The sequence below is a fragment of the Sus scrofa genome, chromosome 6 (assembly GCF_000003025.6).
Source record: "Sus scrofa isolate TJ Tabasco breed Duroc chromosome 6, Sscrofa11.1, whole genome shotgun sequence".
NCBI classification, from domain to species: domain Eukaryota; kingdom Metazoa; phylum Chordata; class Mammalia; order Artiodactyla; family Suidae; genus Sus; species Sus scrofa.
The window spans coordinates 61,466,184-61,489,225 of NC_010448.4; the positions used below are offsets into that span (position 1 = coordinate 61,466,184).

Below are 23,042 nucleotides of genomic sequence, written 5' to 3' on the forward strand. Positions count from 1 at the left end.
AGTCTGTAGAAGCTGCTGGACGCCAGACTTTCCTCATTGAAGGACGTCTCCCTTCCTCAAGGGCCCTGCCTGTAACACTTGCATCCTTTGGGTCGCAGACTGAAGAGTCTTGGTTCCAGGGTCCCCTGAGAACGTGGGTTCCCATCTTGCCCCTGCACGGTGCTGTCTCTGTAAAACCACTCTGGGTTTGGTCCATCAAACTCCCTGTCTTCAGGAAGCAGAACGAGTGGAAGCTGGTCAGAGTTTGGGTGCTGTTCCATCACCTTCTCAGAGGGACTGTGTTTCTTCTCTCTTTCACGCGGGAGGAAACAGAGACGCACAGAGAGGGCAAGTAAACTTCTCCAGAGGGCACAGCCTGTTGGCAGCCACATTCAGGTCTCATTTTATTTATTTACTTGTCATTTTTGTTTGTTTGCTTTTGCTTTTTAGGGCCACACCCGGGGTATATAGAGGTTCCCAGGCTGGGGGTCCAATCAGAGCTACAGCTGCTGGCCTCCACCACAGCTCACAGCTACGCCAGATCCGAGCCTTGTCTGTGACCTAAACCACAGCTCACAGCAATGCTGGATCCTTCACCCACCAGAGGCCAGGGATCAAACTTGCATCCTCATGGATCCTCGTCGGCTTCATTACCACAAGGGGAACTCTCTCGGGTCTCATTTTAAAACCCATTCCTGTTGATGGATGAGGTCTACGTATATCCTCAGGTGTCTTGAGGGACTTGTGATCCCCCCGCTTCCCCCCCCACCACACACACACACAGCCCTTCCACACGGATGGCCGGTTGGGGCTGGAGAAACACAGTTCCCTCCATCTCTTCAGCACCCCCCACCAGGGGGTGAGAAGCAGCCCTGAGTGTGCAAGGACCTCCCCACCCCTCCGTGTTCGTCTCTCTCCCTTCATCCTCTCCATCCCCTGCGTCCAGGACACCTCCGAGCCCTCTCCCTGCACTGTCCCCGCTGATGAGCAGCAAAACCCCTGGCTGACCACGCTGCCTCCACACCAGCCCTGGACGACTTTCTCCTTTTTAAAAATCTTCCGCCATGTTCACTTGACCCAAGGAACCCTTGTGTGACCACGTCGAAGTTTCATCGGCATCCCAAGGACAAGCCCCGCGCTCCAGCCTCCGACTCGCTGTGCGGGGGTCTCGGGTGTGCCTCGCAGTGACAGCGCTTCTCCGTCTGAAAGTTACCTTGATCACATACCCTTGACACATTTCAGGATTTCTTATGATCGACGGTGGCGAGAGAGGTTGCCGGCAGCCAAGCGTCCCAAACACACCTTGAAATGTTCCCATAACTAGTCGAGTCTGTTTTCCGAATTGATTTTACGCCGTTAAGATGGAATCAACTGCAAACATCCCACCCTGTCCGTTGCTGAGCTACATCTCACGGCAGGGGCAGGTCTTGTCGTGGTGGGGGTGGGTCCTGTGGCGGGGACGGGTCTTGTCACAGTGGGGATGGGTCTTTTCATGGCGGGGACGGATCTTGTTGTTGTGGGGACGGGTCTTTTCATGGCGGGGATGGGTCCTGTCATGGTGGGGACGGGTCTTCTTGTTGTGGGCATGGGTCCTGTCACAGTGGGGACGGGTCTTTTCATGTCGGGGATGGGTCTTGTTGCGGGGATGGGTCTGGTCACAGCAGGGATGTGCCAGGGGTTGCAGATAAAGGGCACTGGTCAGCTTGTAGATGTTGTGCGTATGGAGCTGCTGTATATATACCCTTGCATTCACATTTTTCTCAGTGTAAGTCCTTTTTTGTAGATTGAACAGCTCAGAGTGGGAAATTTGGGTCAAACGGTAAAAGTGTGTTTAATTATAAAAGAGAGGGACCAGAGTTCCCTGGTGGCTCAGCGGGTTAAGGATCCAGCGTTGTCACTGCAGTGGGTTCGATCTCTGGCCCTGGAACCTCCACATGCTGCAGGCACGGCCAAAAGAAATTTTTTAATAAAAAATTTTAAAAAGAGACAGACTGTCTTCCTGGTGGATGCGCCATTCCACACCCCTCAGCAGCGGTGGGAGTTGCAGCTGCCCCACAACCCTTGGGAGGGTCAGTGGTGCTCCCGAGGCTCCCAGAGGCCATGTGATGTCTGACTGCACCCAGCTTCAGTCCTCCCGGGGCTGGTGATGCAAACCTTTTCAAGTGCCTCCCCAGACCCTTCCTGGTGAACCGTCTGTGCAAGTCTCCTTTTTCATTTTCTGATTTTGATTTCAGGCTGCACCCATGGCATGTGAAAATTCCCAGGCCAGGGATCAAACCCTCATCACAGCAGTGACCTGAGCCTCTGCTGTGACAACATCAGACCCTTAACCCTCTGTGCCACCAGGGAACTCCTGCAAGTCTCTTTTTTTTTAGAGTAAAAGTGTATATATGTAAGGAGTTCCCATCGTGGCGCAGTGGTTAACGAATCTGACGAGGAACCATGAGGTTTCGAGTTCGATCCCTGGCCTTGCTCAGTGGGTTCAGGATCTGGCGTTGGCATGAGCTGTGGTGTAGGTCGCAGACGCGGCTTGGTTCCCGTGTTGCTGTGACTGTGGTGTAGGCCGGTAGCTACAGCTCCGATCAGACCCCTAGCCTGGAACCTCCATGTGCCGCGGGTGTGGCCCTAGAAAAGGCAAAAAGACCACAAAAAAGTGCACATATGTAAGGTGTACAGCATGAGTTGTTATACACACACATAGTGAAATGATTACCACACTAATTCACAAACACAGTTGCCCTTGAGAGCCCCTGAAATCTCCCCTCTGAGGAAATGTCCAGTATTCCCCACGCTGTTATTAACCGCAGTCACCGGGCTGCACGCAAGCTCTCTCGACTCACGCACCCCACAGACCTTCAGCCATCCTCCCCCCCACAACCGCAGTTCTACCCCCGGCTTCTATGCATTTGCCGTTTTCAACTTCCACGGGTGTGAAATCTTTTTTTCTTTTTCTTTCTGTGCCTGGCTTATGTAATGTACCCTGCTGTCCTCCAAGCTCACCTGTGTTTGTTTCAAATGGAAGGACCCCTTTCCTGTTTAAGGCTGCGTCATATTCCATCGTACCTGGACCCCACCATTTCTTTATCAGTTCGTCTGTCTGTGGACACGTAGGCTGTTCGGGTCTTTTGCCTGCTTGCTGACTGGCTCATTTGTCTTTATGCAGAGATGTCTTTGTTCCTCTCCCCTCACTGATTTTATGAGTAAGCACATGGAAGCACAGAGAGGTTAAGTGACTTGCCTGAATATGCACAGCTGATAACCAGCAGAGCCAGAAAACAGGAATCCACGCCACCTCCTTGGTGGGAAGAACAGCAGAGAGGAGAGAGGCCCTTACTCCTTGTGAGTGTGTGTGTGTGTGTGTGTGCACTCAGTTCTGACTTTTACAAACATGCGGCCATTCCATGTTCTGAGACACGCTCCAGACACGGATTGTTCAAGGATCTCCACAGGGCCTGGCCGGTACCCACCTCGGGGCCTTTGCACCTGCTATGCCCTCAGCCAGGAAAGGGGAAGGACTTTCTCTTTCCCGTCATCCCCTTCTCATGTCAAGTCTCAGCCCCCACATCACAGCCTCCGAGGGCCATGTCCAAACTTACCCTCTGGGGTTGGCTCATTAAGCTGCTGACCGCCCCTCTTTCCAAGGCGGGTTTAAACTCTACGTGCTCAGGCAGCTTGTTCAGGATGGGTCATCCTTCATCCACCACTGGCTCCCGGGAGGGAGGGACCTGGGTGGGCCTGGCCTCACCAGGTGAACCTTCCAAAGCTGAGCCTTGGCTCAGACTGGTCAGCTGCTCCCAGAGAAACACAGAGACAGGGTCCCGCCGGCCTGGACGAGGAAGAAGCAGCTGCGGTTGTGTGCATCCCTGGAGGAGGACGCAGCCCCCCTCGGACAGGCAGAGAGACGACTCGCCCCCGAGCCCAGCAGCCGCAGGGGAAGGTCTGCCTGCAGCCAGGCGGGGGCGTGTGCGCGCACATGCGCGTGTGTGCCCTCGGGTAAGGCCCCGGCCTGGAGAACACGGTGACCGACTCAGCGACCCACGCACGGGACCCTGAGCCGGGAAGCCGGCATACGGTACCCTTTGTGCCGCCTTAAGCGGCTGAGTCGGTGGTGACTTGTGACACAGCAGCAGAAAACCAGCCCGCCTTCCACGGGCCATTCCACGGACACTGCCTGACCTGCTCACGGCTGCCCCCGAAGCCCCCACGCAGGGCGGAGGCGGGGGTCCAGGAGGTCTGCTCGGCCCCCCTCGCACCCCCAGACCCTCGTGATGGGGGCTTCCGTTCTCGAGTTAGAGGGAACGCTTTGGGGCCATCGGTGAGTTATGGGACCAGCCGGGTGTCACAGACCTGGTCCCCAGCCTGGCTTTGCTCCTTCTGGCTGGTGTCAGAAGCTCTGTGACCCCAAGCGGTTCCTTCATAAAGTGGGGCCCGTTCAGTGCCTTCCCCGTGGGCTCGTGGAATTGAATAACTGGATCTGTTTCTAAAGCACTTGGCACAGGGTCTGGAAACGCCGCCGACCTGTTACCTGAAGTCACTGCATCCAGACCTGCCCTCCCACATGTATAACATCTGTGCCAGGGCACACGCAGGCGCTGTTAAATGTCTCTCTCACATACACACACACACAGAGTCCCAAACAGACACCCTCCCCCTTCCAAAGCCCAGATCATCAGCATTTGTTCAGTAGGCACGTCATTGACACTGAGCAGCCTCAAGACGCTGTGCAGGACGCATAGGGCAGCAAACTACATCCTTGCAAAATACAGCTGCGAAATGACCGATTCTCAAACGGTAGAGGGAACACTGCTTAGACACAGAAGGCAGCGGTACATTTGCCAGACAGATGGGGAGCGTCGGCGGGTCCCTCCCTGCTCTGGAAAGCTTGCTCGCCCGCGCGCGCGCGCGCTGTGTGCGTGCCAGGCTGCGTTCAAGAGCACCGTTCCCATCCCCTGGTTGGAATCTAGCCTGGCTTTCAGCTCGGTGGAAAGGCCGTGGGATTCTGGAGAGCGGAGGGTCTGTCCTGGCCGCTTGGCCTCGGGTGACAATTCTTTTTGTTCGAATCTAAGCATGGTTGCTCGACAGCCTTGTGCCGGTTTCTGCCGCACAGCATAGTAACCCACTTGCACACATGCACACACTCATTTTTTCACACTGTCTTCCATCGCAGTCCCTCCCAAGAGACTGGACACGGTTCCCCGTGCTGTACAGCAGGACCTCATCGCCTATGCATTTCCTGTGAAGATTCTAACGGCTTCTCGCCATCTGTCCATATTCACTGGGGCCCGTCCTGGGTTGAAGGGAGTGAGGCTCTCGGCTTGGGTACAAATTTTAAGTGTGGGGGTGAGGAGAGTGCAGACATCTCAGTGATCAAGAGAGATAATTTTTTTTTTTTTTGGTCTTTTTAGGGCCACACCTGCAGCATAGGGAGGTTCCCAGTCTAGGGGAATCCAGCTTGGAATCAGAGCTGTAGCCACCAGCCTACCCCAGAGCCACAGCAATGCCAGATCCGAACTGCGTCTGCGACCTACACCACAGCTCACAGCAACACCGGATCCTTAACCCACTGAGCGAGGCCAGGAATGGAACTCGCAACCTCATGGTTCCTGGATGGATTCTTTTCCAATGTACCACGATGGGAACGCCAAGAGATAATATTTTAATGCAGCGTTTCCTTAAAATTTCCCAGTTAAAATGGTGGGAAAAATCAACGAGGAAGAAATGCCCACATGTTAACGGAAGACGGGCTCTCGCAGGGCTGCGAGTAGGGCAAGGTGAGGCGACGAGTCCTGCAAAGCTCAGGGTGGAAATGTTGATGTTGCGCTCCTCACGGACTGGAGGCATTATCCTTTCTTTTTTAAGCAAACGGCACTGGCACCGGGGCCTTCTCGTGGCTCAGGAGCCTGAGAATCAGGCATGATCCCTGCAGCAGTTCCCTTCGCTGCTGCAGTGTGGCTGCGCGACCTGGCCGGGGACTTTCGCGTGCCTCTGCTGCGCAGTATTGCCCTGAGTCCTGAGGACTCGGCTTCCCTTACGTGGTGCGCCCAGGTGAACACCTCGGGGGCCCGCCAGCCCCTCCCCCCGCAGCATCTCTGATCCTTTCTCTCTGTCCCCACCGTGAATACCCTCGTTCTTTCCACCACCGCGTCTGGCTGGAGCCGGCACAGCAAACTCCCCGCCACCTGCTGCATCCTGGTCTGGACACGACCTCCAAGCTGCTGGCACTGAAACTCGGGGTGACTTCCTCCGCAAACCCTCCCCCCAAAGCCCACTCCCATCATCCTCTCCCACCGTCTAGATGTCTCCCCCCTGCCTCCCCCACCCCCATCCCCACCATCGCCCAGTTTGGGTTATAGCAACTGATGCTGCTATTTTCTCACCTCTTTTCAGTTCTCTGCGCCATTTCCCAGGGTGGGGGACCGGTCACACAAGTGTGATGTCATTTCAGATGGTCCGGCTCCAAGGACAATTAAACTTTACCATACAATGTTATACCCTTGGGAGTTCCCGTGGTGGCTCAGTGGATTAAGAACCCGACACAGTGTCTGCGAGGATGCGGGTTCAATCCCTGGCCTCGCTCAGTAGGTTAAGGACCTGGCACTGCCACAAGCTGTGACTTAGATAACAGATGCGGCTCGGATCCCGCATTCCTGTGGCTGTGGTGTAGGTGGGCAGCTTCAGCTCCCACTCGACCCCTCGCCTGGGAACCTCCATGTGCTGCAGGTGCCACTGTAAAAGGAAAAAAAAAAAAAGTTAAACCCTGGTCGGCAGTTTCCGTTCATCCCATCGCAGAGGAAGTTTCTCTCAGGTGCCTCCAGAGGGCTCGCTAATTGCTTTTTCAAGCCAGGGCAGCTCCGCCCAGATCCTTGGCCTGGGTTCCTCAGCCTCTGCATCATGCATGCCGGGGGCTGGGTGGCTGTGGCAAGGTCGCGTCCAGCATTGTGGGTTGTGGAGCTGCCCCAGAGGCGTGCCCCCTCCGATTGTGAGAACTGAAAACGCCTCCAGACGCCTCTGGGTCGCAAGTCACCCTTATTCACGATGTGCTGTTCTCACTGTATTTCCTTTATTTATAAAGATTTTCATTTTTTAGAGCAAGTTTTGGGTTCACAGCAAAATTGAGCAAATGTACCGAGAGTCCCCCCCCCCCGCCCCGCCGGGCCCTGTACAGGCATAGCACCCCCTGCCAGCATCCCCACCCAGATGGCACACTGGTTACAGTGGGCGAAGCTGCACTGAGCAGTCGCGTCCCCATCCCTTGCGTCACCGTGAGTCCTGGGGGTGTGGACAGATGTGTGATGCCGCGTCCCCCCAGCACAGAGTCCCTCTCTGCTCCACCGGGCATCCCTCCTCCCCAGCTGCTGGCAGCTGTGCACGCGCACGCACCCACAGGCACGCGCGTGCACACAGGCCCACCCAGGCACCGGCTCTCACGCTCGGGGACCCGCAGCCGTCTGCTCCGCGCCGAGCACCCCGAGCCCTGTTCCTCCTTGAACCTGGGAGCGGAGAACCAGACGCGTCCCATCCGCTGGTCCGGCCCCAAGGCTGCGTTTCACACGCGTGCTTCCGACCCGGCCGCGAGCGAGGGCAACACGGACACGGACGGGGCTCTGAGCGGAAGCGGGCAGCGGTCCAGGGTCGGGGAGGGTCGCCAAGAGCACGCGGAAGACGGAGGTTCAGAAAGGGGTCGGGGCGTCGGGGCCCGTTGCGTGACACCCACCCTGGCCTCGAGCCCTGCCCTCTCGGTCCTTCCACGAGGACCACCTGAGGGCTTCCTCCCGCGTCCCCGGCTTCTGCACTGAGAAAAAGCAGCTGAATCTCCGGCTTGAGGAAAACCGAGAGTGTCCTGCGACACCATTTGGGCGGGTGGGTCGCTTGCCTGGGGCTCGTGGGGGGCCCTGCGGAACCAGGCGCCGGCCCATCTGCGCGGGCTCCTGGGGGCCTGCGGGCAGAAACAGCGGCCCCCTTATCGGGAGTTTGGTGGCAGCTGCCAGTGATCAAGGCAGTGTTGCCTCTTCCCACTGAGCGCCCGGTGCTGGTGGGCATCAGCTTGACAGGCCGCAGGGCCCGCAGCTGTCCCGGGATTAGCTGTAAGGAACACCAAGCCCGTGACACATGGTTCGGGTATGTCCGCCCTGGGAAGCATGAGCTCGAAGGTCTGCAGTGTAGAACGTGTGGTCTTGCGACAGCGGAGAACTTGTTTGCTTTCTGAGTCCTCGGGGACCTGGAGTGCACCCCAAGAAGCGGAGCGAGCGCAAAATGCAAGTGTGTGGGCTGCCTGCAGGATGTGGAGTGGTTGGTTGGGGAATCCGGGCGCTCAGATTCCTTTGGGCGGTTTGCTCAGAGTGCATTGCCCAGGGTTTCTGAGAGGTCGTATTTCTCCCTCGCAGCCCAAGGAGGGGTGCTCTGCAGAAAACGAATGCGGAAGATGGGGTGCGGAGACATGCCTGTGAACTGCGCTCTCTGAGGAGGAAGGCCGTAGTCCGACGGGCCGGAAGCATGACCACAGGCTCCACCAATAGTTCATTTTCTCCCCGTGAAGCTGAGGCGTCTGCAGCCCTGGATGCAGCCCCTCAGTGAAACAAGATGAACGATTATTATCTATAAAATTAAAGAGCACCTCTTTCTTTTTTCCAAGGGGTGGTGGGGTTTAAAATAGGAAGATGCGGAGTTCCTGTGGTGGTGCAGTGGTTAACGAATCTGACTAGGAACCATGAGGTTTCGGGTTCGATCCCTGCCTTTCTTAGTGGGTTGAGGATCCGGCATTGCTGTGAGCTGCGGTGTAGGTCGCAGACATGGTTCGGATCTGGTGTTGCTGTGGCTCTGGTGTAGGCCGGTGGCTATAGCTCTGATTAGACCCCTAGCCTGGGAACCTCCATATGCCGCCACTGTAGCCCTAAAAAAGACAAACAAAAACAAAAAACAAACAAACAAAAGCACACAAAAAATAGGAAGATGTGATCAGATTTGTAGTTCAGGAAGATAACTTTGGCTTTGAACATGAGAAGTGACGGGTCAGGGGCAGTGCCATTGCAACGTCTGGAAATAGAAGCAGACAAGACAGCAACGCTTATCTCTCATACTCATCGTTCCAGCAACAACCAGCTCATGCCCCCAGCACGTCACATCCATGCTTCCATCACACCGCCAGCGTCGTTTGCATGCTGTCCACAGAGAGTTCAGGATCCATCTCCCAAGGAGAAAGCCTCTGGTGTAGAGCTGGCCTTTGCACCCTGGAGAGCCTGTCACTCGAAGTCACCCGCCGATGTTGCCTGTTGCAAAGAGCAGAAGGAAAGAATAGCTTGTGTAAAAGCATCTTTATCTACGTGGATCAGACCTATAGAATATGGAGTTCCTGATGTGGCTCAGTGGTTTAAGAATCTGACATAGTGTCCGTGAGGATGCAGGTTTGATCCCTGGCCTCACTCAGTAGGTTAAGGATCCACCTTGCTGCAAGCTGAGGTGTAGGTTGCAGAGTGGCTTGGATCCCGCATTGCTGTAGCTATGGTGTAGGCCAGCAGCTGCAGCTCTAATTCAACCCCTTGCCTGCGAACGTCCATATGCTGGGGTTGCAGTCCTTGGAAAACAAAAAAAGAAAAGAGAGAAAGAAATGTTTTCAGTTCCAATGCTATATGATCTCCAAAATATATTTTGGAGGGAGAAAAAAAAAGACACAAAGCAGGGGGTTTAGTATGCCAAATTTTGTATGAAAAAAAGGAGATTTTACACATATCGACTTGTGTGTCCACGAATTCTTGAATAAATACGAAGTGTTGCCTCTGTCGCTGGTTGCCTCATGGGAAGAAAACTAGGTACCACAGAACAGAGGAGGGGTTTTTTCACTTTTCATTTTATTTTTTTATTGGAATATAGTTGATTTACAACGTTGTTTTTGTTTCAGGTATACAGAACAGTGATTCAGTTATCCGTGTGTGTGTGTGCCTGTGTGCCTGTGTGCGTGTGTGTGTGTGTGTCCTTTTTCGGATTCTTTCCTCCTATACTTTATTACAAGATGTTGCGCATAGTTCCCTGGGCTCTACAGTAGGTCCTTGCTGCTTATGTATTTCCTTTATGTTTAGTGTGTCTCTGTTCCTTCCCCTGATTTACCCTCCCCCCCTTTCCCCTTTAGTAGCCATGTTTGTCTTCTATGTCTGTGAATCTATTTCTGTTTTATAAATAAGTGTGTTTGTATCATGTTTTTAGATTCCACATACAGGTGAGATCATGATGTTTGTCTTTCTCTGTCTGACTTACATCGCTTAGTATGAGACTCTCTAGGTCCATCCATGCTGCTGCAAATGGCATTACTTCATTCTTTCTTATGGCTGAGGCGTATTCCACTGTGTCTATAAACCACATCTTTATCCCTCCTCTGCCGATGGACATTTAGGTTGCTTCCATGTGTTGGCTCTTGTGAAGAGTGCTGCAATGAATGAACATGAGGGTGCATATATATATATATATATATATATATATATATTTGGTCTTTTTAGGGCCACACCCGAGGCATATGGAAGTTCCCAGGCTAGGGATCCAATTGGAGCCACAGCTGCCGGCTGACACCACAGCCACAGCAACATGAGATCCAAGCTGAGTCTGCAACGTACACTACAGTTCACGGCAACGCCAGATCCTTAACCCACTGAGCATGGCCAGGGATTGAACCCAAGTCCTCATGGATAGTAGGCGGGTTCGTTAACTGCTAAGCCACAACGGGAACTCCATTTTTGGTTTTTTGGGGTTTGTGTGGTTTTTTTTGTCTTGTGTCTTTTTGAATGAAAGTTTTGTCTGGATAGATGCCCAGGAGTGGGGTTGTTGGCTCATATGGTAGCTCTATGTTTAGTTTTCTGAGGAGCCTCCATACTGTTTTCCGTAGTGTTTGTACCAATTTACATTCCCACCAACAGTGTAGGAGGGTCCCTTTTTCTCCACACCCTCCATGGAAGAGTCCTTTCACTACCTATCTTTTTGAACTTTTGAATGTATTACCCATTCCAAAAAAAAGAATGAAATCAGATTTAAAATCAAAATGAGTAACAACTAGACGAAGCGAAAACGGGAGGCCCAGCACCTCTCCTTCTCCCTTGTGCTGACGGTTCACCGCAGGAGCCCAGTGGAACGTTCCGACTTTCCCTTTAGCCCAACTCCGACACGGCCAGCAGAAGCAGGACCACCCGTGTGTAACAAGTGTTCTTTTAACCCCTTCACAGGTGTGTCATTGGCCTCAGGGAAGAGCCCGGGACAGAGAGAATCTGGGGCAGGGTCCTGGCAAGACAGCCCGCATGTACATCCCTTCCGGGGCCTCCCATGTCCCGTACGGGTTGCCACGAGGACCATGGGAACCGAGGAAGGGTAAGCATCCGGGTAAGGGTAAGCATCCGGGTCTGATGTGTTTGCAGAATGAGGGAGGGAGGCGATGGGCACAACGGCGGATAAGGGGGACCCAGAGGCAGACTCTGCATCCTAGTCCCAGTGATGTGTGTGTTACATTGCGATACAAAGTTACATGGTGATGCAACGCTACACTGTGATGCACAGTCACACTGTGATGCACAGTCACACTGTGATGCACAGTCACGCTGTGATGCACAGTCACGCTGTGATGCAGTCACACCGTGATGCATAGTCATGCTGTGATGCACAGTCACGCTGTGATGCATAGTCTCACTGTGATGCACAGTCATACTGTGATGCATAGTCACACTGTGATGCACAGTCATACTGTGATGCATAGTTATATTGTGATACGCAGTTACACTGTGATGCATAGTCACTCTGTGATGCATAGTTGCATTGTGATACATAGTTACATTTTGAACAATTCATCCTTCCTCCTAGGAGGGTGGGATTCTCAACAAGGGCGGCTTCTTCCTGGATGTGCCTTTTATGAAGGTTGTTTGAGCTGCCAGAGTGGATGCAGTGAGGCATTGACCCCTCCATTCCTGTCCTTCCAACGCCACCTCTGCCTCATATTAACTTTATAGCCTATGAGGTTCCCGCTTGACTTTTTTTATTTAAATGCACTTCCTGTTGGAGTTCCCATTGTGGCTCAGTGGTTAACGAATCCGACTAGGAACCAGGAGGTTGTAGGTTCGATCCCTGGCCTTGCTCAGTGGGTTAAGGATCCTGCGTTGCTGTGGCTCTGACGTAGGCCAGTGGCTACAGCTCCAGTTAGACCCCTAGCCTGGGAACCTCCATATGCCGCGAGAGCGGCCCAAGAAATGGCAAAAAGACAAAAAAATAAGATAAAATAAATGCACTCCCTGTGTCGTCTTCCTCTTTTTTTGGCCCCACTCATCGCACATGGAAGCTCCCAGGCTAGGGATTGAACTTGTGCCACAGCAGCGACCCAAGCCACTGAAGAGACAATGCTAGATCCTTAATCTGCTTTGCCACAATGGGAACTCCAAAGTTTATTTTTAAAATTGAAGCATAGCTGATTTACAATGTTGTGTTAGGGAGTTCCCTGGTGACTCAGTGCGCTAAGGACCTGGTGTTGTCACTACTGTGGCTCTGGTTACGCCTGTGGCTTGGGTTAGATCCCTGGCCTGGGAACTTATGCATGCTGCAGGTGTGGCCAGAAAACAAAACAAAAAAAAGAGTCATAATATTGTGTTAGTTTCTGGTGCACAGCAAAGGAATTTGGTTATACCTATAATATGTATATATCTATATTCTTTTTTAAAATTTTTTTCCAGATGTTCCTGTTGTGGCGCAGCAGAAATGAATCTGACTGGAAATGATGAGGTTTGATCCCTGGCCTCACTCAGTGGGTCAAGGTTCTGGCGTTGTGGTGTAAGTCACAGCTGTGGCTCGGATCCTGCATTGCTGTGGTGTAAGTCACAGCTGTGGCTCGGATCCTGCGTTGCTGTGGCTGTGGTGTAGCCCAGCAGCTGTAACTTCAATTCAACCCCTAGCCTGGGAACCTCCATATGCTGCGAGTGTGGCCCTAAAAAAAAATTTTTTTTTCATTATAGGTTATTACAAAGTATTGAATATAGTTTCTTGTGCTATACAGCAGGCCCTTGTTGTTTATTTTATATATGGTAGTGGGTCTCTATTAATCCCATACTCCTAATTTATCCCTCCCCTTACAAAAGTTTTTTTTTTTTTTTTTTTTTTTTTTGGCTGCATCCGAGGCATATGGATGAGGCTGCATTCCCAGGCCAGGGACTGAATCTGAGCCACAGCTCTGGCATATGCTGTGACCATAACAACCCCGGATTCTTTAACCCACTGCTCTGGGCTGGGAATGGAACCTTTGCCTCTGCAATAACCCAACTGATGCAGTTGTATTCTTAACCCACTGTGCCACAGGGGGAACTCTCAAAAGTAATTTTTTTTTTTTTTTTTGGTCTTTTTGCCTTTTCTAGGGCTGCTCCCGTGGCATATGGAGATTCCCAGGCTAGAGGTCTAATTGGAGCTGCAGACGTCGGCCTATGCCGGAGCCACAGCAACGCGGGATCCAAACTGCATCTGAGACCTACACCACAGCTCACAGCAGTGCCAGATCCTTAACCCACTGAGCAAGGCCAGGGATCGAACCTACAACCTCGTGGTTCTTAGTCGGATTCGTTAACCACTGCTCCATGATGGGAACTCCCAAAAGTAATTTCTTTATACAGCAATACATGTCCATTATTTCTCAATACAATTGGAAAAAAATCATTTTAACTAGTAATAAAAAATTAAGGTAGTTTTACTACCCAGCCATTAAAAAGAACGAAAAAATGTCATTTGCAACAACAGGGATGGGCCTGGAGAGTCTCATACCAAGTGAAGTAAGTGAGACAGTGAAAGACAAACATGATATCACTTATGTGAAATCCAAACTACAACACGAATGAATTTATCTATGAAACACAAACAGACTCGCAGACGTGGAGAACAGACTTGTGGCTGCCAAGGGGGAGGCAGTGGCATGGACGTAGAGTTTGGGGTTAGTAGATGCAAACTACTGCACTTAGAATGGATAAGCAGGAGTTCCCGTCACGGTGCAATGGAAACAAATCCAACTAGGAACCATGAGGTTGCAGGTTTGATCCCTGGCTTCACTCAGTGGGTTAAGGATCCAGCATTGCCATGAGCTGTGGGGTAGGAGCAGAGGCAGCTCAGATCTGGCATTGCCGTGACTGTGGTGTAGGCTGGTGGCTACAGCTCCAGTTGGACCCCTAGCCTGGGAACCTCCATATGCCGCTGGCACAACCCTAAAAAAAAAATAAAAAAATTAAAAACTAGACTGGCTAAGCAATGAGGTCCTACGGTATAGCACAGAGGATTACATCCAATCTCCTGGGCTAGATCATGATGGAAGGCAGCATGAGAAAAAGAATGTCGCTATGTATACGCATGACTGGGTCACTTTGCTGTATGCTTGAAGTGAATTTGGAAATCAACCACGTGTCAATAAAATAATTTTTTTTAATCCAGGTAATTTTATGTTCACTCCTGGAAATGACAGTGAGAGAGCCTCCAGGTTGAGGGAGCAGCCATGCAAAGGCCCTGAGGTAGGAACGGTGTGGTTCCGGGAGGGAAGAGGGGCCACCGGCTGGAGTCAGGGTGGTGAAGCAGGTGGTGGGAGAGGGGGCCAGGGGCATGGGCCATGCTGAGGAGGGGGGCCACTGGACTTGGTCGGTACCGGGTGTGCGTGGGCTTCTGGGAGGGGCATCACACCAGCCCTGCATTTGCACAGCATGCCCCCCACCGGACCCCGTCATGGAGCAGCAGCCACATGGCCCAAGCGGAAGGCGCCTCCTCACCAGCCAGCACCCCGTTTGCACGTCACTTGCCCGGATCTCGGAAGAAGGTACAGATTTGAACTGAGGCGTCAGCTCAGCCCTCAGAAGAAGCTGTTGTCCCTGAATTGCCACCCTGGGTCTCAACTGGGGTGCTTGTGCCCCGCCCCCGCGCCAGGAAACACTAGAGACGCTGTGGGTTGTCACGACCGGGTGGGGGGTGTCGCTGCTGGCATCTGGCGGGTATAGACCCGGGCGGGGCAGGGGGAAGACTGCTCCGTGTCCTGCACTGCACAGCGCAGCTCCCATAGCAGAGGACGACCCAGCTCAGAGCAGCCAGGCTGAGCGCCTCTGAGCAGCTTTGTCACAATTCTCTGCTGCTCCAGATTCTGCCTTCTTTCCCTCTATTGTGTGTGTGTGAGTGTGAGTGTGTGTGCACCTACACTGTCTGAATATACCTTCCACGGTCTGTATGTATCCCAGCTGTGTGCCCTCAGGCCAGCTCCTCAACCTCTCTGGGCCAGGGTCACCTCATCTTTAAATTGGGTCTCCTCAAAGCACCCGCCCCTCGTGGTTGTTGGGAAATGCAGTCAGTACGTCTCCAAACACAGTCACGTGCTGAGGTCCTGGGGTTAGGGCTTCAGCACGTGACTTTGGGGAGATGCAGCTGGGCCTTGACAGCACAGCACCCAGGTGGGCAGGGAGCTGTGAGAGGAGGCGGAGGGCTTGGTAGGGCCCCACGTGTTTGAGGCCACGGTCCGTGTCTCGGCCGGCACCCTGAGTATGGGAGACCTCCCCCCCCCAAGGACAGTGGGCACAGGACAGCCATCCGAGCAGGGTGGGGCCCTGGGGCTGGATGGGGGCCCGAGAGGCCCCAGGGAAATCCAGGCAGGGCAGCTGGGCGTGGCTGGGGTCCGCGGGGTGGACGGGCCCAGGCCAAGAGGACTGAAGTCTGCCTCCAAGTCTCCAGGCTTGGAGGTACTGGCTGCTGGCTTCTTCCACCTTCCCATCGAGACGAGACCGAAACCCTGCCTGTCCTCTCTGCCCCTCTGCCCCCCAGAGCGGGGACCGCCTGTGGCCACCAGCCTTGCGCTTTCTCAGGCTCTGCCCACTGGGCACACTTCTTAACAGCTGGACAGGTTTTAAAGCAATTCCATGATGTTCTCACTCGCTCTTTTTTAGCTTAAAAAAAAAAAGTCTGCTGTAGAAACGTCATTTTTATTTTTATTTATTTTTTGTCTTTTTGCCTTTTCTAGGGCCACTCCCATGGCATATAGAGGTTCCCAGGCTAGGGGTCTAATCAGAGCCGTAGCCACCGGCCTACGCCAGAGCCACAGCAACGCGGGATCCCAGCTGCGTCTGCGACCTACACCCCAGCTCATGGTGACGCTGGATCCTTAACCCACTGAGCAAGGCCAGGGATCAAACCTGCCACCTCATGGTTCCTAGTCAGATTCGTTAACCACTGCGCCGTGACGGGAACTCCTGCTGTAGAAACTTTAAAAAATACATGTAAAGATAAATAAAAACTTGGAGTTCCCATTGTGGTACAGCGGAAACGAATCGGACTAGGAACCTCGAGATTGCAGGTTTGATCCCTGGCTCGCTCAGTGGGTTAAGGATCCAGCATTGCCGTGAGCTGTGGTGTAGGTCGCAGAAGCGGCTCAGATTTTTTTTTTTTTTTTTTTTGGTTTGTTTTTGTTTGTTTCTCCTTCACCACCCCCCTCTTGAAAAATTCAGATATAGTTGATTTACAATATTATATATATTTCAGGGGTACGTAGCGATCCGCATTTTTAAAGGTTATACTCCATTGCTAGTTATTATGAAATATCGGCTAAAATAGTCCCTGAGCTGTACCTTATATCCTTCATTTATTTAACACACAGCACTTTGCACCTCTTAATCCCCTACCTCATCTCCCCCCACCCCCTGCCACTGGCAACCCCTAGTTTGTTCTGAATATCTGTGAGCCTGTTTCTTTTTGGTTACATTCGTGCGTTCGTGCCACATTTCAGATTCCGCATATGAGTGATACCATACAGTGTGTGTCTTTCCGCGCCTTGTTTCGGTAAATCCATGCTATGCCCATGACGCCCTCTGCTGGCCATTCTCTTCAGTGCATGGCAGTGGTTTCTCCTGAGTCATCCCTCCCAAAGGGAGGCCTGGGGGGGGGCTCTGGACCCGGTGCGAAGTGGCTGGTGAGACGGGGCCTGTGCTGTAAAGTGTGACACACACCGAATCTTAAGCACTGTTTGAGGAGAAGAATGTTAATGCTTTACACGGATGATGTGCGATGACACGTGATGGCGTTCTGAACACGGGTGGGCCCAGGAACAAGGCGGGGGGTGGGGGTGCCGACCCTCGGTGCCGTGGAAAATCTGAGCATGACTTAGAGTCAGCCCTCCGGAGCCACAGTTTCTCCATCTCTGCAGTTGTGCGCCTATGAATGCAGCCAAGGGCAGGCAGATCAGGTCATACTGCAGTCTTTACTACTGAAGAAAAGCTGCATGGTCACCTCCGTTGGGTTAAAGACCAAGGCTTAAAGCTCATTTCACCTGTTTCTTATTTTTTTAATGAGGACACTAGGAATGTTAAGTTATGCCTGTGGCTCATGTTCTGTTTATTTCTCATGGATCTGGACTCTTATAAATGTATATCTTTCAGCCTCCATGCTATGGACACTTGTCGTCAGGTCACTTTGCTGGGGGGGGGGGCAGTCCTGTGCATTGTAGGATATTGAGCAGGATCCCTGATCTAGAGATGCCAGTAGCAGCCCCCTCCCAGTGGGATAACCAAAAATGTCTCCCCCTCCCAAAAAAAAGGAGTTCCCTCGTGGCTCAGCATGTTAAGGGTCTAGCATTGTCACTGCTGTGGCTCTGCCCACTGCTGTGGCTTGGGTTCAGTCCCTGGTCTTGGACCTTCTGCATGCCGTGGGTGAAACCGAAAAACAAACCGAAAAAAGTCTCCAAACATTGACAAATTGTCCCATAAGGGGCAAAATCCCCCTCGGTTGAGAACCAGTGATTTATATAATATATATAAAGCTATCTATATTTTGTATATATATATATATTGATTTTATATGCATGCAATATAAACAATACAGCTGACCCTTGAACAACATGGGTTTGAACTGAGTAGGTCCACTTACCCTCAGATGTTTTTGAGCCGTAAATACTGCAGGACTACACAATGCGAGACTGACCGAGTAAATGCAGGGCTGACTGGACTGCATGGCGTGTCCGCACCCCACCCCCACGGTGTTCCAGGGCGAGCTGCGCATTGACTATGAATTATTTGCTGCACTGTTGAAATGCGTGTCTGTGTGTGTGTGTGTGTGTGTGTGTGTGGTGAACCACATCCCTGAACTCGGCCCACACAGGACCCCGCTGCGTGCAAGCTCTGTGTTCACTGCCTCACTCGAGTTTCCCTCTCGGCCCTCACGGTGCCCTCTGGGATGGATGGTATTATTCGCCTCATTTGGCAGAGGAGGCAGGTGAGGGAGGGCCCCAGGCTGAGCAGCCACCTGGCCTGGACTGAAACCCAGGCGGCGTCTCATCGGTAAGAGCGCCCCCCACCCACGGGCCGGCCTGGAGGATCCTGGGACCTCGCGCAGCGCACAGCAGTGTGACCGTGGTTACACACCGCACTGGGTACCTGAGCCCTGCTCAGAGGGTAAATCGCAAGTGTTCGTAGCACACACGCACCCAGCCGCACACGCACACACTCGGGGCGGGGGGGGGAGGAAAAAGAAGGCGATGGCTGACGGCCTTGACTGTGAGGGTTGTTTCACAGCGTAGACTCACGGAAATCATCGTGTTGAATGGCTCACATGTATCCCACCTTTATGTGTCACTTAGACACCAATGAAGCTGACACAGAGGTAAAGAACCCGGGGTCCCCCTGGGGTGGACCGTGTGCCCGTCGGCCCTGGGCTCTGAGCGCGCCCAGCAGGAAGGAGTCTAAAGCCCTGGGAGCAGGATGATAACTTTTACCTCCCTGGGAGGCCAGAAGAATCCAGAAGCTATGCTCCACTCCCGTCACCTCCTACGAGGCGACCTTGTAACAGGAAGGCACGATTCGCCCACGCATTCGTTCCCAAGTCAGGTTACGGGCGCTGCGGGCCCACTAAGTGCCCGGCAGAGGCTCCGAGAGCTGGGGCGGCCCAGACCCCCCCCTCCCCAGCTCTGCCCTGAACCGGAGTGAGAACTCACAACATTAGATGCAGACACAGCTCGTGGGGAGGCAAGGAGACGGGGAAATGACAGAGGTGACGTTCTGGAAGATTCTAGAACGTGTTTCTCTTTGGTAGAGCCCCATGAACGCTGATGCTTTTTCTCCACTGTGGAAAGAGCTTCAGAGTCGGGGGACGCGGGGGTTTGAGGGGAGCCACCTGCCCAGAGCTCTCCTTCTCAGGAATCCCCTCCCCCAGGGAGCCCCCCTTGGAGTCCGGGCGAGGGTCTGAAGGCTCACGTACACCCGGTCTCGCTCGGGCGCCTGGAAAATTCCAGACTCCGCAGCCCTCCTGCTCCCGTCGCAGCCCCCTCCTCTTCCGCGGCTGGCTGCGGTCTCCATAGCAACGGATGTCGCCAGCCGACAGCTCTCGAGGCTGACAAACGACCCAGCAGCCTGCTGCAGAGCGGAGGCGGGAGGGAGGATGGGGCCAGGGCACCAGCTTGCGGGGGGGGGGGGCATTAGTGGTCCGCTCACGACTTTGGCGCAATTAAAATGCGTCTTCAGACAGGGGTCTTTGCAGAAGGAAAGGGGGAGGGTCTCTGCGGGTTCTGCAGTCGCTATTAGAAATCCCAAATCGCCGAAAGAGCTGTCAGCCTTGTCTGTTCTCCAACTTCTTCATTCATTCATTAAACCACTTATTTATCCCACAGATATGGACTGGATTAAACAGATGGTGAACGTAGATAATTCTACAGATATGCTAATTCTATACCTGTTTCAGGCGCCAGGGTTTTTTCTAGAGACCCTGTGGAGGATGGAGAAACAGCCGCAGGGCCTCCTCGAAGGTGTCGAAGACTGAGGCTTCGATGCAGAGGCGGCGGCGCACATGTGGAAATAAGGTATCCTAGGATGGCAGGTACTGAGACGTTCCAGGAAGACAAAGCCACCAATATTCTTTTCCATTTAGTTTTCTTCTTTTTTAATGCTAGTACATTTTCAACGGCGGTCACGTCCCAAGTCTGAACGTGAGCCTCTTAGGGAAAGTATCGTGTGGACTTTCCTCCCCGTCCCAGGCCCCCTGCGCGGTTCCTGGGCTGTGGGACATCATCCTTAAGGAGAAATCATAAAGACGTTGCGTTGCCAGCAACCCCCACCTTTTAAAAAACAGAATAGTGACTTTTGCACCCATTTTTCTGCATCTGGCTCTTCCTGACTTCATGTGAAGACGGCATAGCGTGGTTAAAAGCAAGGAGGGAACCCAACTGAGTCCCGGTTTCTCCCCCCCCCGGGGGGGGGGGTCTGGGCTTGACCCCTTGGGGCCTCAGCCTTCTCAGCACTCACATGGGGTGGTGGTGAGGCTGAAGGGAAAGCCGCTGGACACATTACATGAAATAGATGAGTCTTGGAGCTCATTCACCACCAGGACCTCAGCGCTTGTTCGTTTCACACGGATTCGGGCATCCAGTACATGGCTGGCCCACCACATCTCACCCTGGGGGCTGGAGGCCCGCCCACTCCTCTCTTAGCACACCCAGTCCTGCAGAGAGCTCCCACGCACAAGCCCACCTGACCGATATTCTCCCGAGGTGGACCTGCTGGGTGGCAGGGCACAAGCATTCGAAGGTGGCATTGATAATGCCACATTGCCCTGGAAAGATGGTGCCTTTTTACACGCCCACCAACTGTGGACAAGCGCTGAAGCGTCGCTGTAATCCAGAGAGAATTCGGCCTAAAAATATGGTTTCCAATTTCTCTTGAAAGTTCAGAAGGCCAGAGAGCGCTGGGTTCAAAGTCACGGGTGGAGTTCCCATCGTGGCGCACTGGTTAGCGAATCCGACTAAGAGCTATGAGGTTGCGGGTTCGATCCCTGGCCTTGCTCAGTGGGTTAAGGATCCGGCGTTGCCATGAGCTGTGGTGTAGGTTGCAGAGGTGGCTTGGATCCCACGTTGCTGTGGCTGTGGTGTAGGCTGGTAGATACAGCTCCAATTGGACCCCTAGCCTGGGAATCTCCATATGCCACGGGAGTGGCCCTAGAAAAGGCAAAAAGACCAAAAAAAAAAAAAAAAAAAAGTCATGGGTGCACGCCATTGCGTGGTGTCTGGTAGCGGCTGCCCACGCCAACAAAACACACTTTCTTCTCTCTGCCACCCTCCCCACCACCCCTCTTCTTTCCCGTTTCCCTCCAAACACTGCTCGGATGCCTCCATACGTTTACAAATAGGTATCCGTGAAGCACCTGCTAGGTGCACACCCGTGATGGGCTCGGGTGCAGCCGGAGCCCAAGAAAGCCTGTGTCCCTCCTCACAGGATGGAGCTGACTCTGTCGTGAGGGGGAAGATACTAACAAAGGAGGAAGGAAAACAAATGTTTTTAAAGAGCGGGTTCCCTGGTGACTCAGCGGGTGAAAGAGCTGGCGTTAGCCCTGCTGTGGCTCAGGTCGCTGGTGTGGTGCTGGTTCCATCCCTGGCCCAGGAACATCCACCTACCACAGGTCTGGCGGAAAATAAACAAGTTTTAAAAAGGGAGTTCCCTGGTGGTGCGGTGGTTAGGACTTGGGGCTTTCACGGCTGCACCCCAGGTTCAACCCCTGGTCTGGGAACCAAGATTCCTACATCAAACTGCTGCACGTCGTGGCCCAGAAGGAAAAAAATGGGTTGTGGGACAAGGGGGGATATTGGTTCAAAGGTGGAAGCTTGTTTTACAGGAAGCGCAAGTGCTGGAGGTCCACGGTGCAGCGTGGCAGCCATGGTTAGTGCTACTCTGTAAATACACAAACTGTACACTTGACTTGCTAAGCGAGTGGGTTTGAAAGGTTCTCACACACACGGTGGTATCTGAGGTAAGGGATGTGTTAATGATTTGACTGGTACTCATTGCCCTAAGTATACACGTATCTAAACATCGCATTATGTAATAATACCTCCGTAAAGCTGGGGGAAAGAAGGTAATTTCAGGGGCTGGGACGACATGCATAAAAGAAAGCAGGATAGTGGGTGAAAGGTGAGGGTGGGAAACAGGAGAGACAAGTTCTTTTGCCTGCCTTGGTCTGGAGGGCAGTCCAGGACTCTGCACTTTTAATGATTTCTCTCCTCCCTTTCCCCTTTCTGATGCAGGTACATTCTGGAACATGGTTTTTAAAAATCCTGGCTACACCATGGCAGGCACAGTGCCAGGTGATCTACAAGAAGCATCTATCATAATCCACATCACACTCCAAGGATCCAGAGAGAATGTTTCCCCACTTTTAGAAGAGAACTATGTCTCAGAAAGGTGAAATTACTTTCCCGTGATCCTATATTTTTATTCAACCCATCTCTCCCCAAAAATATCTATTGAGAACCAATTAGTATGGCAGCCTGGGATTGTATCCCACACACAGTCTGGAAAGTTCCATCCTCTGAGTGTCTCTCAGCCTCCTCCCCATCACCTCACCAGCTGCAGTTTCCATGGCAACAGAGCCTGCCTGAATCACTGAGACCCGGTGAATGAGATTAAGTACCAGGGCAGAGTAATGGATCCCAGAACTGTCGAGCTGGAAAAGGGTGAGGTCTGGGGGAGGGCACAGGCTTTCTGAACCCGGGAGTGGGATTTGGGTGTATGTTTAGATAACACCCCAAGTTTAAATGGGCCCACTTTAAAAGATGTCTTTGCCGAAGGGGTGGAGGAAGCTGCAGGCACAAGTTGAGATCACAAACATCTGTTTCTCAGCAGCTGCCAGCACCGATGACGTAAACAGCCTTTGTTTTAGCCAATAATCTGTTTTTTGTCTGACTCGTTCATTCAGCAAAATGTCTTTACAGAGTGATTACTGTTCGGCAGACGCTGTTTTAGGTGGTGGGCATCTAAAACAGTTATACTCTTGGAGTTCCCTGGTGGCACAGCGGATTAAGTATCCAGCATTGTCGCTGCAGTGCACTGGGTCACTGCTGTGACTCAGGTTTGATCCCTGACCTAGGAACTTCCGTGTACCACCAGCATGGCCCCCCCAAAAAAATCATAAAATAGATGTAGTCTTAATTCTCATGGGAGTTGGCATCCTATTTGAAATATAGTAAATGCAAATGTATATTTAAATACAAGTACATATTTATTTATGTATAAATAATAAACAATATATGTGAATATATAATAAAGAAGTACATATATATGACACAC

The 23,042-nt window shown here is 52.6% G+C and overlaps 1 protein-coding gene across 5 annotated transcripts in view; it reads left to right on the forward strand.

Moving 5' to 3' along the window:
- Window positions 1-23,034, forward strand: part of LOC110261077 — a 181,334-nt gene extending 158,300 nt beyond the window's left edge. For 2 of the 5 annotated variants that reach the window (XR_002344836.1, XM_021095136.1), the window contains exons 4-8: window positions 11,184-11,325; window positions 14,404-14,480; window positions 14,666-14,779; window positions 19,669-19,786; window positions 22,001-23,034. Coding sequence is in view for 3 of the 5 variants with exons in the window: in XM_021095136.1 (XP_020950795.1) it covers window positions 11,184-11,325; window positions 14,404-14,480; window positions 14,666-14,779; window positions 19,669-19,746 (411 nt within the window). In the remaining 2 variants the exon portion in view is untranslated. Of the gene's footprint in view, window positions 1-11,183; window positions 11,326-14,403; window positions 14,481-14,665; window positions 20,756-22,000 lie in introns of those variants that run through there. The other 3 variants (XM_021095137.1, XM_021095135.1, XR_002344835.1) reach the window with 3 other exon arrangements.